The 18,436-nt window shown below is 43.7% G+C and overlaps 1 protein-coding gene across 5 annotated transcripts in view; it reads left to right on the plus strand.

Moving 5' to 3' along the window:
- Positions 1 to 18,436, plus strand: part of MGAT5 (alpha-1,6-mannosylglycoprotein 6-beta-N-acetylglucosaminyltransferase) — a 336,584-nt gene that overhangs the window by 139,291 nt on the left and 178,857 nt on the right. For all 5 annotated transcript variants that reach the window (XM_023259272.2, XM_045033706.1, XM_045033707.1 and 2 more), the window contains one exon: positions 3,847 to 4,011. In XM_023259272.2, the coding sequence (XP_023115040.1) occupies positions 3,847 to 4,011 (165 nt within the window). The remainder of the gene's footprint in view (positions 1 to 3,846; positions 4,012 to 18,436) is intronic.

Consider the following 18,436-nt stretch of genomic DNA (forward strand, 5'->3'; position numbering starts at 1 on the left):
TCTGTGCCAGTACCATACTGTTTTTAGTACTACAGCTTTGTAGTATATCCTGAAATCTGAAATTGTGATACCTCCAATTTTGCTCTCCTTTTTCAAGATTGCTTTGGCTATTCAGGGTCTTTTGCAGTTCTGTACAAATATCAGGATTATTTGTTCTAGTTCTGTGAAAAATATTGTTGGTGTTTTGATAGTGATTGCATTAAATCTGTACATTGCTTTGGGTAGTCTAGACCTTTTAACAATATTCTTCCAATCCATGAGCATGGAATATGTCTTTCCATTTGTTTGTATAATCTTAATGTTGACGTGACAGTTGTGTAATCTACCTAAGAGGGTGCTCCACCAGTGACTGTCACCAGTAAGTTTGGGTTACGGGGCTCTGTCCAGTAGTCCTTGTTGCCTTTTAACAAAAAGGCAAAAAATTGCAAAAGATTACCAGCCCTTGAGAGACCATCACCCTGGGCTAGGCTTCAGGAAGCCCCTGTAGGGAGGAGGGCAGATTCTTTCATTGTTTTTCCCATTGTATTTGTAGCAATGCCTGCAACGCCTCAGGGGCATCAGCGAATTGAAGTCACACATAATGCAAGTTCAGTGACTGTTCTCATACTTCCATTTCCTCTCTACAAAGGGGCAGTGAGGAAGATGAGGGTTGGGAGAAGATGCTTAATTCTTTGGTTCTCAATTGGAGCAGTTGTTTCCCCCCTTCCCCCTGGGACATTGGCAATGTCCAGAGACATTTTCTGTTGTCACATGAAAGGATTGCTACTGTTATTCACTGGTTAGAAGCCAAACACCCTTCGGTGCACTGGCTAGCCCTGCACAACAAATAATTACCTGGCCCAAAGTGTCAATAGTGTGAAAGCTGAGAAACCCTGATTTAACCTGTTCTAGAGGTTCAGGGCTTCTGTGTCTAGCTAATCTCAATTGCTGGTAGTAGTTAAATACCATTTTTACCTGTGTGGACTCTGGCTGGTGCGAGAGCCTGCAGGCAAAGAGGCTGGAGGTGGAGGATGTTGCTGTCCTTTATCTGAGGGGTGGTTTCTTAACATTGTGGCTGCTTCCTCGTGGTACCATTGCCCCCATCTGCCTGGCTGGCCCCTGGCAATCTTCAGAATTCTGGAAAAGCAGTTGATGCTTTAGGTTCACTGTAAGAGCAGAGCTGGTGGCTGACCCCTGCTGTTTCTGCCAGCTAAGGATGTGCCAGGGGCAGACTGTGAGTCATGCAGACCGTGGGACTGCAGCTCTTGGAGGAGACGAGCTCATGACCCTTTGGATAAAGTGGCAAAGCTCTCTGCATCACTCAGGAAGAGATTTCTTGAGGAAAGATGAGAGCATTTCCCAGAGGAAGGTTTCATTTTTTTGTCTATGTGTATCGCAGGTTGTTACGTAGTGATTATTAAGGACATTTTATACATAGTAACTCGTTATGCCCATGTAACAACCCCAAAGAGGCAAGGGTGCTTACCACTCTTTTACAGATAAGGAAATAGGAGTGGAGAATGAGGGCGTAAACTCAGAAACCTTGGCTCCAGAGTCTGGGCCCTTAATCACAATGGTATGGGTGAAAGACACTGAATTTCACACTTGGTTTCTTCTTCTGCTCTCGCGCTTGACTTTTGGCTGGGCCAGTGAGGCAGCCGGGAATTAGGCCAGCCTGACTCAAGTCCCCATTCCGGTTTATTATTTCTATAGCTGTGCGCATGTTATTTCATGTTCTTATCTGTAAAATGAAGTCATTTTACCTCACCTACCTCACGGAGAAGGGGGTTTCTTAGATTTGCGTGTGGCTTGCAATGGGCATTGGGGAAACATTAGTTCCCTTCTGCCCTTCTCGGTTATAATGATATTTTTAGCTCTGTTGCTCTAATGTTGTGGCCAGCTTCTTCTTACCTGTAGGAAGTATACATGCTGAAGAGCAAAAATAGGCCCGCTCTGGTGTTTGTTAGAATGAACCGACGAATCACTCCAGAAGTTAACAGGGTGAACAAGTCTAATGTTCGGTTTGGGGAGGGTGGTGGGGACACCATGCTTCTGCCCAGCACAGAACACCTGGCTTCCAGGACGAAGGTGTAGGCTTGGTTTCTGCTGGTAATTTTTAATCCGCTCCAGCCATGCCTCCCATCTGTAAACCACTAAGAAACACAAATTTCCGTGCTAATGATATACCTTTGCTTCCATTCTGATGACTTTCTTGTCCCCTTGGCAAAATGGGACTGCCCGAGTGCCTCGCGGCCGGGGTTCAATGTCAGTTGGCTGTGTTCTGGGGTTGGTGAATTGATCTGGTGTATACTTCTTTCCTGGCCAGGTGAGATCACCTGCTCGGCTCAAGTTCACCCTGTTCCTAGTAGGAGGGGAAGTGGCATCCTTGCGTTTGTCCCTGTTTAGGACTTTGCACACCCTACTACCCACACCATGCACTTCTCCCCTGGACGGCTCCCAATTCATTAATGAGGCCCGATTCTATTCACATGGATGGCTGGCCTGTTGTCCTTCTGACTTCCTCACATGTACAAGTCAATATCTTTCTTTAATTATGAGTTTCCAGAGAAGAGAAGCTAAATTAATCTTGTACATGTGGAATACCTTGTGTACAAACTTAGTAAACATTTGCGTATACATGAGGATAAAGTGTCTGTAGTTTGTCCAGAGAGAAGTGCAGTATTTAACCCAGTCAGATGTGTAGGAAAGGAATCTAACTCTATTTTTTACTTATGTTTATTTTGAGAGAGTGAGAGCATGAGCAGGGGAGGCGCAGAGAGAGGGAAAGAGAGAATCCCAAGCAGTCTCCGTGCTGTCAGCACAGAGCCTGATGTGGGTCTCAAACTCATGAACCATGAGGTAGTGAATGAATGACCTGAGTTGAAACCCAGAATTGGACACTTAACCAACAAAGCCATCCAGACTCCCCAAAAGGGAATCAGCTCTTAAATGTAAGCATCACGAGAAAATAGCCCCAGCATCTGGAACAGTGCCTGGCACGTAGCACTTGTTTCGTAAAAATTTCTTGCATGAATGAATCTGGTCTTAATTTAAGTATCTTTCTAAATTTCACTACAGATACCTTTGAGTTACCCAGCATGCCTAGAATCTAGAACTGTAGTTTCTATTATTTCTGTAAGTAACCAACCGAAATAAAGACTTTGCAAAAAAAAAAAAAAAAAATAGGACATACTAGAGTATATAGCACTAAAAATAACAATGAAATTGATACAGAAGTTACTTCAAGATGTTATCTACACTTTGGAGTTGGGATTCTGTGGGTCAGACCTTCATGCTATAAGGAGGAATTTAATAGAGTGCTTTGATAGGATGCTAAGTAACCCAGAGTTTTCTCTATCAACTTAGTGGCTGGAATTAATTTTATGTCACTTACTGCCTTACATAAACTGCAGAACAGACTGATTTGTGCTCTCTGGGCCACTGTCATCTTTAAGGTATGGTTTGTTAAAGGGGCATCTGGATGGCTCAGTCAGATAAGCATTTGACTTCAGCTCAAGTCATGGTCTCACAGTTCGTGAGTTCCAGCTCTCTGTTGGGCTCTGTGCTGACAGCTCGGAGCCTGGAGCCTGCTTTGGATTCTGTGTCTCCCTCTCTCTCTGTCCCTCTCCCCTGCTTGTTCTGTGACTCTCTCAAAAGTAAAATAAACATTAAAAAAATAAAAAAAAAAATATATGGTTTGTTAGGGCAGATGTTTAAGCAGTACTTTTTGATTGTGCCACCCTTTGTTCTTCATGTCAAAGACAGAGAAGTGGTGGGGGGGAGAAGAGAAAGAGTGAGCGAGCGCATGAGCCAGACAAACATACAAGGGCCAAAGAATTTTTCAACTCTTTGCATTTTCTTTCACAGATCTGAAGAAAACACTTGCTGTGCTTTTGGATAATATCTTGCAGCGCATTGGCAAGTTAGAGTCAAAGGTGGACAATCTCGTAATCAATGGCACGGGAACAAACTCGACCAACTCCACCACGGCTGTTCCCAGCTTGGTAGCACTTGAGAAAATTAATGTGGCAGGTAAGAGCAATTGTCCCTGACATGGAGTCAGACCCCGCTTACAACTGGGAAAAGAGTAAAGCAGTACAGTGGTTCTTACTGGTATAAATCCCATAAACGTGGTATGGCCCTGGAAAAGCTCATTTTAAATTTATTTTTGATGAACATGTTAAAACACGTTTTAAGTCTCATCATGATGTGTAATATCTGGTGGTTTCTGTGACACATTTCATGAAATGAGCTCCTGGAATTCACATTTAATGAGGAGATTTGTAGCATGGATAAAGATGAAATGAAACAGGTTATCTGGGAAGCTCATGCCGGTTAGAGGTTCTTTCTCCTTCCCATTTTTATCAGGTTCAAAAGTCTGTTCCATATAATAGACTGTCTCCTTCCTGTTGTTCAAGAAGAGCCACCGTTGTAGAAAATGCCTCCTATGTGTATATGGGGAAATGTAAATTCTAGAAATGGCACTTAGGAAATAAATGGCCCCTGCCTGATCTTGGCCTGATTCTGTAGCCGCTCATGGACAAAACCCTGCAGTTTTCACTGGGATGCATTTTGTCTAGTCCCTTCTTAAAATTGGATGAGAGAAGACAAATAGATTAAAAACAATGTCCAAGTCACACACAGCATGTATTGTCCATCGCTTACATTAGATTCCCCATTGCACTGCCTGGGGTTGGCCTCTGGATCTTTGTGGTTGAGCCAGGACTTGGTCTTCTTAGGGTGACCACTGTCATTTCTTAGAAACCCAGGACAGAACGAAGAGCTCAAGGTTAGGATGAGGTGCTTTGGGTGAACAGTTGTGAGTTGTCTACACTCGTGGTGGTGGTATCCAAATTCTAGTTAGTGGATAAAATAAGTAGCTGGGTTATTTTTTGGTACTTTGAAAATCTAACTTAGTACTTTCTGGTTTACCTGTACCCCTGACTTGTAGAAGTGCATGGACTTAAGTGGGAGCAATTCTTTTCCTTTCCTACCTCCCAGTGTCAAAACATTTAATTGTTTCACATTATGCAAGTTTGTTGTATTACCTTTTTGTTCTGTTCTGCCCTTTAGCGAGTGTTAAATTACAAAATATATTTCTAATAATCCAAAGTATCCAACCAAACAAAGGTATTAAAAATAACTTTTAATTACAACACAGAGACAGTGTCATCTGGGCCATAAATCCTATCTTCCCTGCAGTTTCCAACAGCTTCTGTAATTAGACAAGAAAACCTCCCACTGTGTTGAGCTGCTTATTAATAAATGGAAGCCATGCCTCTCCGGTCTCTACTCCCCCATTCCTGTCCCCAGTAGGAAATGCTATTGAAGAGGTCCTTTCTGAGTTCATGGCATTCTGCATTATCCTGTTTTCAGACATGGAGTTGGGTGTTCTGCCTTTAGCTTTGCTGCCTCCCACTGCCTCTGTTCTATGAGGCCCACGTAAACATACCTGTTGTCATTCTCGGCCCTGGTAAGGGATCTTGCTGCCGCTGACTGTCCTCTTTGTGTGCCAGGCTTACAGGGAGACTTCACTGCCTGGGCTCCAAGCCCCAGGGTACAGAATTGTGGGTAGACGTCCAGGAATGAAATAGGGGAGGGAGGGAGTTGGTGGCTCCTTCTTTCACATGGGGTTCCAGCCCCACGTATGGAGCTAGCTTACTCAGGTAACACAAACCTCTTGAACACATTCTCTAAGTTGTTGGCTCTGAGTGGGTCTCCTTTTGATGTGCCACTGGTTCTGTGTTTACGAATAATTAAAGAACCAAAGTATTTCATGTGTTCTTTTAGGGGGGACGAGGGAGAAAATTTAGAGTTGTGTCTAATAATTAATTAACCTCATCGTCATTCCTTGGTATATTTTGCGTGTGATACACTTTGAGATTTTTTAATGGACACTTAGGAAAATAATATATATGCATAAAATCACACAAATGGTGATCCTGTAACTGGAGGTAGCTGTGAAGGCTTCTCACACAGGAAGGTAAATTTTGAAGGTGGGTAGGATTGAGGCATAGGGGCCTCATGGAAGAGTTACAGACTAGAAATGCATCGTGACCCAGAAAATAATTGGAAGGAAGGGGAGGAAACTAACATCTAGCAACCTCCCAGTAAATAACCAGTTACTGTTTGGAACTCTTGGAGGCACATGATTGTACTCTGTCTTCTCAACATCTACAAGAAGCTAGTGGTTTCACTGGTTTCATGGAGTTTAAGTGTTTGGGCAAGGGGGGACCTTTGATAGGGACCTGGAACCCCCTGAGCTCAGCTTAAGACCAAGCACCATATAGAGTGTGTGCTCCATCTTTCTTATAAATCATCTTGTAAATCATCACAAATGGGTGAGTTTAGAAAAATAGGTTACTATTTTCTTAGAGGTTCCTGGAGAGCTGACAGTTTTCTGGGATATTTAATAACCTGTCTGATAAAAAAAAAAAAGTTCTCTGTGTCTAATTGTCTGTTTCTTTGACCAACCTTTGCAAAAGCAAGCTTGTCCCTATGTGTGCATGTGCTTTCCTCCCTTAGCCACTGTGATGGCCACAATGGATATAGAAGTGAAAGAAAGAATGGAGGCTTCCTACTTTATTTCTCCCAGAGGGTGGTGGGGCCTTTATATTTTGTCAGTCAAACAACATATTTCTAAACTATTTGCCATACCTGTAGATTGTGGTGCCAAAAAGAAGGACAGAAACTTAAATTTATAACCCTTGTTCAGGAAAAAAAAAAAAAACCATTTATTGCTGCTTTTGCCCTCTCTCTGATCTGTGGCCATACGGTCCTCATTACCTCTCTTGTCGTAGCAGAAATGGCACTTGAGCTGTGAGAGGGTTCATTTTTATAGGGTTCCAATGCTGATTGAGTGAAGTTTTTCTTTTTCTCTTTTTGCATTAAGACATGTGGTAATTGCTCAGAAACGTTCTCCCTGGTGTGTCTTTACTGCTTACTCTGGTGTCTTATTGCTTGCTGATGTTTCTGATTGCTTACTGTTGTGTCTTATTGCTTGCTGATATATCTTCTGGTTGGCTATAAACTGCTTCTAAATTGGGTACCATAGCAGTTGAAGAAGGGTTCCTTAAATTTATTTTCTTTTTAGGGATAGCTCTGTGTGTGTGTGCGCGTACACGTATGCATGTGTGCACGTGCGCGTGTGCACGCATGCGTGAGTGCTCCCTTTCTCTGTTTAGCTGTGTTCTCTGTACCTTTTATCCAAAATGGCTCTTATTTCCAAATTTATCACTCCTGGGCTTTTTTATTATGTGCAAGTGATGTTCCCCTAGAGAAGTTTAGCTGGAAATGAACTTGATTGAAATCAAGAATTAGATTGAACTGCATTTTTGAGCTTGGTTTATCTTGTTGAAGATGAAGGTGAATCGAAGAAATGAAAACCCAGATTTAAGAAAAATTCACACCCTTCAACCAATTGCATAGTAAATCAGTTTCTCTAGATATATTCCCTGAAAGAACTTAAATGTTTCTTTGCCAAAATTATCCACTTTCAGAATGACATTTTTGTTTTTGGAAAGACCAATTCCTCTTTTCTCTACTTTTATTATCTTAAATGATGAAGTGGAGGGAATGGCACTGGAACTGGAATAGCATCTTTGCCATGTGCTAACATAGGGAGAAGGTAAAAAAATATGTGACAATGACAATGCTGGCCTTCTGGGGACTGACAGTGTCCACTTAATCTGTTTTGTCTCTAACGTCTTATTCAAAGCCTCCCTGTTGGGAGTGCTCAGTAAATGCCCACATTGATTGGATTATGCTGGAGGGGATGGCATTTGGTTTCACTGCTAAAAGAAGTTTCTCCTTCTGGTTTCTCTTTTCCATTTCTGCTCGTGGGGAATTGCTTGGAAGTGGTGCTTGATATCTTATTTCCCTTTCTCAGACCTTAGAAGACATCATCAGTGAAGTCGAATTTTTTTTTGGGGGGGGGGTCTGTCATGTCGGAGCTTTGTACAGATACTTCTGTGCTGTGGAGCTTTTATAGAATGTGATGGGTACAACTCTAGATTATAATATTTTGGGTAATGGGTGCATTGTGCCTCTCTCTCCATCAGTTGAAGCAGTAAATGCATGTGTCCCTCTGCATTTATTTATTTATTTATACTTTAAAGAACTAGTTGTTGTCATTCAACATAAGCTGAATAACTGGCCAGCATTCAGGGTTAGCTAGAAGGCACAACTTAATGGTAACATTTCTTTCCTGTTATGATCACTTATAATTACAAGGTCATTTGGGAAACACAGCCACAAAATTGAAGATGCAGGCACAACTCCAGTGGCTGTTTTCTAATATTTAGTCTAAACTGAATGTTAGCTAGCCCAGCATTTTCCAAACATCAGTAGCCACATGCAATGTATTGCAGGTGAAATGCAACATATGAGCCTGGATGCTGTTCTCAATAATAATAATAATAATAAAAGAACCATAATTATTATTCTACCACTTAAAAGTTGAAAATGAAAAATGTCCCTGCTGAGTTTCAGGACTTGCATTTGGAAGTGCAATTTTCCCCCTTTCGTGCTGCTAATGGACCTTGAAATTAAGTTGCACCTGTGTTGTTTCCTTGTTTGGGTTACCCACACTGTCATTTGTGGGTTGGGTAGCACCTGAAGTGCCCCAACCCTGTGCTCAGCTTAACAGGTGGCTTTCTCAGGATCAGGTAACAGCCGGGCAGTGGCACCCCCCCAAATGCTACCAAGAAACCGGGCAGAGAGCAAGAGACAACTGTGTCTTTCTCCTGCATGTCTCTGTTTCATTCTTTGTAGGGGCAGGAATAAATATGTGGCTACCTGTCAGGAACAATTCTTATGGTATCTTCCTAGAAAAAATCTGTCATTGTTGGTGTGGTTTTCACATTGTGTGTGGTCATGGTGTTTTGGTTTTTATCATGAAGAAGGAGAAGGAGGGCAGGAAGAGGAAGACAAAGAAAACTGTAGTTCAGAAGAAGTGATGCTGACCTTTGAGCATGGTATTTATAGCTCTCATTCTCAGCTGCAGGCGATTTTGCCCCCCTGGCCATACTTGGCAGTGTCTGCAGACATTTCAGTTGTCAAACTGAGGAAGTGTTATTGACGTCCAGTAGATAGAGGCCAGGGATGCTGCTGAACATTCTACAGTGCACAGGCTAGCTGCCACTACAGAGAACTATCTAGCCCAAAATATCACTTGTACTGTGGTTGAGAAACTCATATCTACAGGATATTGTTGGAGGTGTTCCACTTATTACCATTTCAGAAACATGCTGGAGATGTTGCACTTTCCTGATGAGCCAGCTGAGACCTAAAGTCTCCTCCTCTCTTCCTAGCAAGGTTTGTTGTTGTTGTTGTTGTTGTTGTTGTTGTTGTTGTTGCAAGTCCTCAGCCCCAACAACTGTTAGCTTTGCAACCGATCTTTGAGACCTCCAAGAAAGAGATTTCCATAAATTCCCAGAAGGCACTTTTGGGCTCCTGACCTTAAGAAACTCCTTTCCTGGACCCAAACCAGTAAATTTTTGGCAACACACATTTTACTCCTGCTTATATAGAAGGTAATTATTTCTTTTCATGAAAGAGCTGCTAATTCAGAATAATGATGGCAAAGTAGTCTGAGAGAGTGGATTTAAATTACAAAAATGTTTTAGAGGAAATTCTATTTTATTAATTTTAAGCAGAGTATATAATTATCAAGACATGAGAGAGTAAATTAAATTAGTTAAGGAAAATAAGACAGGTCCCCCAAGATCTACTTTACAGCACGGAACACCCTACACAGCGTGTTTGGAGCAGTAGAAAAGGAGACCATCCTGAAAAGGTAGGTTGAGGGAATATATGAAGAGTTTTCCTTGTAAAACTCAGGAGTTTGTATTTGTTCTGTAGGCAGTGACAGCTGAGGAGGGTTTAAATAAAGCAGGAGGATAATAAGATGAGACCTGTATTTTCAGAGAAGAATTGGTGGCCATGTGGAAGTGGGGTGCTTTAAAGTGGGTCCTCTGGGAAGCCAGGTGAGAGAGTTTAGTGCACTGGGCAGGGGAAGGCCTAAAACGAGGCATGTGCGTGATGTCCAGGGGAAGGGGGGGGGTTGGAAACCCATGTCTGGTGGAGCTGATGTGAGCAGGACCTGGTGGACCATGAGCGAGGATGAGGGAGGAGCTGGTGTCATGACTGGGTGATGCCTTTATTGATGAAACAAGCCAGCAAAGGTGGGATCTTGTGAAGACAGTACCCATATGTCAATGTGGATTGCTTTGTTGCAAGCCACTTGTTTACGAATATCAGCGTAAAGGAAGTTGGGACATTGGTTTCAGTGCTCAGGACATGTAAGACTTCGCGGAGGGCAGTGTTTTGCAGCCAGGCTGCCCTGGTTCAGCTCTCGGCTCCGTCAGTTCATTCCTTTGTGACTTTAGGCATCTTTCTTAACCTTTCTATGGCTGTAGAATTGGGGAAAAAATAGTAGTTACCCATTTCATGGGGGTTATTTGTGAGGATTAAGTGAGATAAATAAACTACTTAGACCATGCCTCATACAAAGTCAGCACTAAATGAGTGTTTGTTGTTTATTAGAATATCACCACTGATAGTGAATGAAATGACTAATATTTGTGTAGTGCTGTATAGATTAGAAAATATTTTCATACATGTTTCTTCATTTGAGTGCTTTAAACTTTCAGTTTCCAAATAGACCTTTTTTTGTCAATCCTTCCTGACCTTTATGAAAGGCTTAGTAGGAAACCCACCTGTTTATCAATAATTTCTTTGCAAGAAGCAAAAAACCGTAAACAGAAAGGGAGTTTAGGGCCCATGCAGTTAGCTAGTTCCAGAGATGGTGCTGAGCTCAGCACTGCTGGCTACAGACGTGGGGACCATCTTTAAGAAACTCAGCTGTACCGCCTTCTGAGTTGGCTTCATTCTAAGTCCATCTTCCCAGGGTGGTGGCAGAAAGGGTCACAGAAGCCTCTAGGTTTCTGGCAACATTCTCGGGGAAGATTCTGATCATCTTGCCTATCCATGACCTAGTCACAGTGCTCAGTGACATCTTGATTGGATGTGACTGGATCATGCAGGTCACCCTGGGGTTTCAAACTGGGGACAGGATCCCTAAACAGATTGCAGGCAGCAAGCAGATAAAATAGGAATGACTACCAGAGACCCTTACCACACTGTGGTTTGGATTCCCACAGTTGTCCTAAGGCTGACTCCAACTTTTCTTGAGGGTTCAGAGGACAAAGCTTCTATAATGCTGACCTTTCGTCTTCCATTTTCTTTTATTTTTTTAGATGTTTATTTTTGAAACTGAGAACAAACTGAGGGTTGATGGGGGGTGGGAGGGAGGGTAGGGTAGGTGATGGGCATTGAAGAGGGCATCTTTTGGGATGAGCACTGGGTGTTGTATGGAAACCAATTTGACAATAAATTTCATATATTAAAAACAAATGTTTATTTTTGAGAGAGAGAGAGAGGGAGGGAGGGAGCATGAGCAGGGGAGGGGCAGACAGAGAGACAAAGAGAAAGAGAAAGAAAGAAACCGAAGCAGGCTCCAGGCTCCTCACTGTCAGCACAGACCTGATGTGGTACTGAAACTCATGAACTGTGAGAACATGACCTGAGCCGAAGTCGGACGCTTAACCAACTGAGCCAGCCACACGTCCTCTCCTGTGTTAAAGGCTGCTGTGGCTGAGTGCACCAGCTGTCCTAGAGCCAGCCACACCCATGCCATGCTGTTTGTTTATGCTCTTATACATTTACATGTTTTTGTCCTCAGCCTGGAATGACCTTCCGTTTTCCTGGCTCTAATTTACCATCTTTTCCAAGACTCATCTGAAGCACTGTTTCCCATAAAAAGTCTTCCTGAGGTCCTTCCAAGCCTTCTGGTGCCCTTGCTTTGTATTCACACGAGTGCTGTGTACATCCTTGGACTTTCCCATGCTTTGCCTGTCTCCACAGTCAGGCTCTAAGCTCCTTAAAGGCATGGGCAAAATACCCTACATTTTTCTTTTGGACCCAGTACCTAGCTGGGAGTCTGGCAAGATAGCAGATTCTGAATAGGTGTCCAGCTGAATGCCCTTCTCCCTCTCTGGGACATGTGCCAGGTCAACCACTGTCTTAGAACTTTTATCAGGACAGTGACAACCACGTGGTCAGTTCTAGATCACTGTGTCTGCCACGGCCTGCTTTGACAGTTTCCTGAATAGTTTAGTAAGTCCCAGAAGCACCTGGAAAGCTGACTGCTAACTTGTTCAAAGGGGAAAATGCTTTTGCTCTACTACACTTTCTGAAAACTAAGGTGTTGTAATAAGATAATCTGTTTTGTAACTTTTGGTGGCTAGTTATTAAGTAGGATTTCAACAGTTCGAACTAGCTATACTACAAGAGATTGCCCCGAATGAATAGTCCTTGCAGAAATGCAGGAACCTACCAATCTTAATGCCTTTGGACTTCTTACTGACCTTTCAAAGAGTACGTGGCTTTTCTTCATTTTAAAACATCAGAGTATGTATTCCTGTGGAGAATCCTGTTCTTCCCAGCCACTTGAGGGTGAAGAACGGGAGCCCTTAGGAACGTACACTGTGGGACTGACCTTGACACTTGTGTAGGCTTTACTTTTGTTTATAAAAATGTCCCCACACAGTGCTGTTGAGTGGATCAGAGATGGGACATACTGAAATAGATTTGTTTGTTTTAATCAGAAGGCAACTGGGGCGCCTGGGTGGCGCAGTCGGTTAAGCGTCCGACTTCAGCCAGGTCACGATCTCGCGGTCCGTGAGTTCGAGCCCCGCGTCGGGCTCTGGGCTGATGGCTCGGAGCCTGGAGCCTGTTTCCGATTCTGTGTCTCCCTCTCTCTCTGCTCCTCCCCCGTTCATGCTCTGTCTCTCTCTGTCCCAAAAATAAATAAAAAACGTTGAAAAAAAAAAAATTAAAAAAAAAAAAAAAGAAGGCAACTGATCCCACTTAGTCTAATTTGGCTAAATGAGGTATGTATATACAGTTGTGCTATCAGTCTACATATGGTATTGATTTAGTAGACATTCTGCAGCCACAGCATAGCATGTGGTTTCTCACAGATACTCCCTTGTCTTGGACACTCCATCCTTTACCTGTTTGTTTGTTTGTTTGTTTGTTTGTTTTTTTAGTGTTTATTTATTTTTGACAGAGAGAGACAGAGCATGAGCAGGGGAGGGACAGAGAGAGAGAGAAAGAGAGAGAGAGAGAGGGAGAGGGAGACACAGAATCCAAGGCAGGCTCCAGGCTCTGAGCTGTTGGCACAGAACCTGACCTGGGGCTCAAACTCCTGAACCATGAGATCATGGCCTGAGCCAAAGTTGGAAGCTTAAATGACTGAGCTAAACAGGCACCCCCATCCTTTACCTGTTTTTATTGACACATATTTTAGTAGAGGCATTCCAAAGCCTGAGATTTAAAAATTGGGAAAAATTGTAGAATTAAAGTTGTTTCAATGAGGGTGGGGGACTGTATCTGTTTCTGGGTAGTTAAAACAGTTTCTTAGGTACAGAAGCTTGTGGGGTTTTGATGGATTTTCTTTTAAGCTGTGCTTTTTGGCTTTGCATACCCATAGCTTCTAAAATTAGACGATCTAAATGAAAATCAGTTACTAGTTTTTGTTGATGTTTTTTCCTTCTCAGCGTATCTCAGAAAAGGAAGAGAGAAGGCCGATGTGGTGAAGGTGGCCTGAAATTTTTTGCTGAGTTTAAAAAGGAAGCAAAGAGGTATATAGTTAGATGTGTCACTCAGAAGGACACAGCTGCCCCACAGTTCTGGGCAGCAGATGTCATCTTCATTACTGGCCACAATGGTCTCCTTTTTCTGTGTCTCCTTTACCTTTGCACATTCAGCAGACCTCATGCTCAGGATCACAGCACCCAAGTCCATTTATGTCAAGCTGAGGACCTGTAGCATTGACAGAGCCAGCAGGGGGACTATGTGTCTGGGGTCGACAGAAAGTTGAAACTGCATTTTGATTGGCCTTGTGAGAGCTGGCCGATGACACTGTTAGCTGGTTTCAAACTGTCTTGACCTTTCATGTTGGTGAGCTTTTTAAGTCAACATTCACAGTGGGAACTTTCTACCTCCATGCAGCTAGAGATGGGCTCTTAAAACAGTCATTACAGAAGGGCTACAATGAGCGTCAAATGAAGGATTTGTGCTGATGCTCTCCCTACACCCCCTTGTTGGTGATAAGATTGAATGGCAGCTATAGGATTGTGGTTTAGACACAGACTGGACGCTGACAGCCTGGATCCAGTCCTAGCTGTGCTACCTATCTGTGTGTCTTTGTAGACCCAGTCAGTTTCCTCATCAGTAAAATAGTGATAAAGTACCTGCACCAGGGGATTGTTTTGAGGATTATGAATTAATACATGGGAACCACTCAAGGCCAGGCACAAATTAAGAGCTTGGTAACTTTTGGCCATTGGAACATGCACTTCTTAACCGGACTGAGAATTTGACCTGTGAGCCAGAGTGTACATGGTCATTGCTTATTGAGTGTGTAAACTACCCAGTCCTAATGCTGTATTTTGTAGAGAAAATAGTATAGACAACCTGGGGAAAGGGATTTTTGGAAGCTGCTTGGCAGTCACAGGCTAGACCTAGTCTTTGGCGTTAGACACTCTTGAACAGAACTCCTGGCCCCCTGTTTTTACTCCTTGTTGGCATGTAGTTTCCACTGAGCCTCAGCCTCACTCTCTGTACAATGGAGATAGTGATGCCAACGCTTATCCTCACATGCCCATGAGGATGCAGTGAGATCATGTATCTGAGAGCCTGGCATGGTGTCTTAACCCCACTTACTCACAGACACTGCCCTTTGGGGTTAATAACCTCACTAAGAGGGAGGGGGCACAAACATAATCTGGCAAACACTGTCGTATGTTTTACACAACCAACACTGCCTGGATGGTGCCAGGCCTTGAGTAAGACAGCGGAAATGCAGCCAGGTGAGAAACTAGGGCTTCTGTTGTGAATGGAGGACCACACCGCGTACTGGAGGAGGAAGGAGCGAATATTTGGCAGTGCTCACAATACCTTTCTTGACCCTCAGCCTAGAGCTTCTTTCACCCTAGTTCAAGAGGACCTGTTGGCTTTTCCTGACCTTTTGGCCTTGGAAATGACCTTTAAACTCTGTAGCCATCCTAAGGACAAGGATAGGGATAGGAGTGACTGACAGGAATTGGCACAGAGGAGTTTTCATAATCCTATGGTGGAAGTCATGCAGTCCTGGTGACAGCAAACTGCAGAAGTCTGGAAACTGTGCCTGACCCCTCCCTGTCTTCTCACTCCATAGTAGGGAGGATAATTCCTGTACTGTAGAGCTCAGCTCTCAAGGGAAGACAGTCATTAACCTGTCTAAACTTTATGCTAATAGAACTTTCTCAATAATTGCTTTCATTAAGTATGGTTAATATGAGCAGTACAAGTTATGGCAAGATTAGCAGGAGAACAAAGTAAATATTTAGGACTTTATTTCAGGGTTCATTGGGGTTGGGGCAAAGAGAAGATTAGTAAAAGCTTAATCTAATGGTGTCTGCCATCGAAACATAATAGACCACTTGACTGAAGTTCCAGTGGTTTCTCCTCAGTGGCTCTCTTGATCCCAACTGGGTGTCTTATAGGTGATGGTTTGAGCTATGTTCTCTCCTTACATTTTGGCCCCCATCAAACAGAATAACATGGTGAGAAACTGCCTTCCCTCTACTTCCAGCAATGTTGTGAGGATTAACAAGGTGGGTTTTGGCCCATGGCTATGCCATGTAGGGAGGACTGTTATTCCCTTAAAGTAGAGGGCTGTTAGTAGCAGCTGAGTTGGCCAAGAAAGCCCACGATGAGTGCTTGCTTGTGGCTGGACATGCTGACCTGTCATCTAAGTGTGCCGAGGAGTTCCCTTAGCTGTGGTTTTCATGCTTCTAGGCTACCAGTGACGAAAAGTAGCCACAATCTCTATCTTTGACTTTATGTAATAATAGGGTGGTGTTTTCAAAAGGAAAGACTTTATGCACCTTTATATTATAAAAAAGGATAAAGTTCTGCTAATAATTTGCAAATCAAGCAGTAAATCAGGTGAGGAGAGAGTGGGGAAGGGGGTACTGTTTCACATTGGGTAGGTTGTCAGAGAAAACCTCTGAAATGACACTGAACAGACACTGAAATGAGTGAGGGAGGGAGCCATGAGGATCCCTGAGGGATGTTGTTCCATGTAGAGGGAACATGATGAGACCCAGGTGTTTGCAGCAACAGGAGTACAGGCTCCATGCTCAGGCTGCTGGGGTTTGAATCTGAGTTCCAACAGTGGTGTGACTTGGGCCAGCATGTGGAGGGAAGTAACATCTCTATCCCCTCATCTCTACTGTAGAAGCTAGCTCCCAGGACATTGGGAGGCCACATGAAAAAGTGCATATGAAGAAGGGCTGGCACACAGTGCTCGGAAAATAATGGTCGTCATTATAATGATCAAAATGGTTTCAGCAAATGGTTTTAAAAGGCTCTCTGTGTGACTTTGTTCCATAGACCTTTTAACCAACGCTAAGGAGCTTTAAAATTGTATGAGAGGCACCAAAGTGGGGGAAAGTTCTATTTATTTCAAGGAATAAGCTAAATATAGTCAAGACTTTAGCAGAAGGATCACACGTTTTGGGTGGGATTTGGGCTTTTGGTCATGAGGTGGGCATAGTTTGTGGAGATCAATTTCTTGTATATATGTTCCTTTCTATTCAAATAAAAAAACATTATTGAAGAATGTAGTGTTCATTTTTTACAGAAACCATCCTCTGGTTTGGGAGTGTTAGTGTGTGACCTTGAGTCCTCAGAAAGCCACAGTGAAGTTGTCATTAGTTCTGTGTGGTATTTGTGAGGCTTGACCTACACTGGGTTCTTGGTCATGGTTTAATGTGTCCTGAAAGATGGTATTTGGATAAGTAAGTCATAATGGTATGTCTAGATCCAGGGTCCAAATTTTCTTACTGTTTGAGTTCAACTACTCTGCTCCCTTTGACTTGGGTTAAAATCTTGGGAGTGATGGGTGAAGGTCTGGCCATACCTCCTAGTCTGCACAAAGCTCCCATCTGTAGATGACATTCAGTCTCTGACAACTCTGGTCTTAGTCTCCCGGTGGGGAGACTCACAGATTCCCCTGCCCACTGGGTTCTCTCTGTGTGTTGCCAGGGCAGCAAAGACTGGCTTGGTGGCTGGCTTGGCTAGGTGGCATTAAGAAGATTTCAGAACATTAGCCAGCCACAAGCTGAAGGCTACCAGGCTAGGAGCTGTGAGCTCTGTTGAAGGAATATAGGACCAGGACCCAGGAGGTCTGGGTTTTGGGCCTGCTGCTGTGAGAACTGACTGTGAGATCATCCGTTTTGTCTATTTCTTTTTTCAGAGCCAGGCTTTCATGGCCTTTTATATTTTTTATTTTTTTAAGTTTATTTTTAGAGAGAGAGACAGACAGACAGACACACACACACACAGAGGGACACACAGAATCCAAAGCAGGCTCCAGGCTCTGAGCTGTCAGCACAGAGCTGGATGTGGGGCTCACACTCAAGAACCATGAGATCATGACCTGAGCCAATGTCAGACACTTAACTGACTGAGCCACTCAGGTGCCCCTCATGGCCTTTTAGAAGTGAAAGAGATTAGCATGACCTAATCTTCCCTCCGAAATGAGGAACTGTGACCTTCCAAAATCCTTGATGCATGATCCTCCAGCCTTATCTGAACAATTCTAGATGTCACACGAATTCCGTGGACCACATTTGCATCATAGTCTCCGTCAAAGAGTAGCTGACTGTGGCCCATGGGCCAAATCTGGTCCACCGCCTATTTTTGTAAACACAGATTTAAAATACAGTCTTGCCTGTTTGCCTTCCTTACATGGCTGCTTCTGTGCTTGTGCTCCAGAATCAAGAAGTTGTGGAAGCTGTCATGGAGACCTTATGGCCCCCAAAGCTGAAAATACTTATGATCTTGCTCTTCATAGAAAAAGTTCTGTGGCCCTTGGTCCAAATGAATGGTGCTCCCTGGAGTGCAGCACCAGCCTGTGCCCTGGGGCCCTGGGAGGGCTCACCACTGTAAAAGATAACTGCCTAGGTTCTCTGGGCAGCTCTTGGTGGGTGCTTCCACTTGCTGATCCTGGCTTCTCCTTCCAGACAAAGTCCTACTCATCTTGGCAGACTTGGGTGATGTGTCCCGTGGCATATTTCTTTTCAGGCATACATACTCACCATCCTCGGGTCTGCCACCGGGCCATTGCTGGTACAGAGTCTTGATCCCTTCCCCTCCGGTTGCCCTCGTTTGAGCACACTCCAGTTTGCCAGTACTCTCCACTTACAGTGGGAAGCCAGAACTGTATTCGTTCCTCCAGAAAAGGAGGGATCCAGAGCTCAGAGGAAAAGAGGGGCCTTGCCCTCTGGTTCTGTGCCCTGGGCCTCTGTGTAACCTGAATGCACAGCAACCACAGCATGCTGCA

The sequence above is a fragment of the Felis catus genome, chromosome C1 (assembly GCF_018350175.1).
Source record: "Felis catus isolate Fca126 chromosome C1, F.catus_Fca126_mat1.0, whole genome shotgun sequence".
NCBI classification, from domain to species: domain Eukaryota; kingdom Metazoa; phylum Chordata; class Mammalia; order Carnivora; family Felidae; genus Felis; species Felis catus.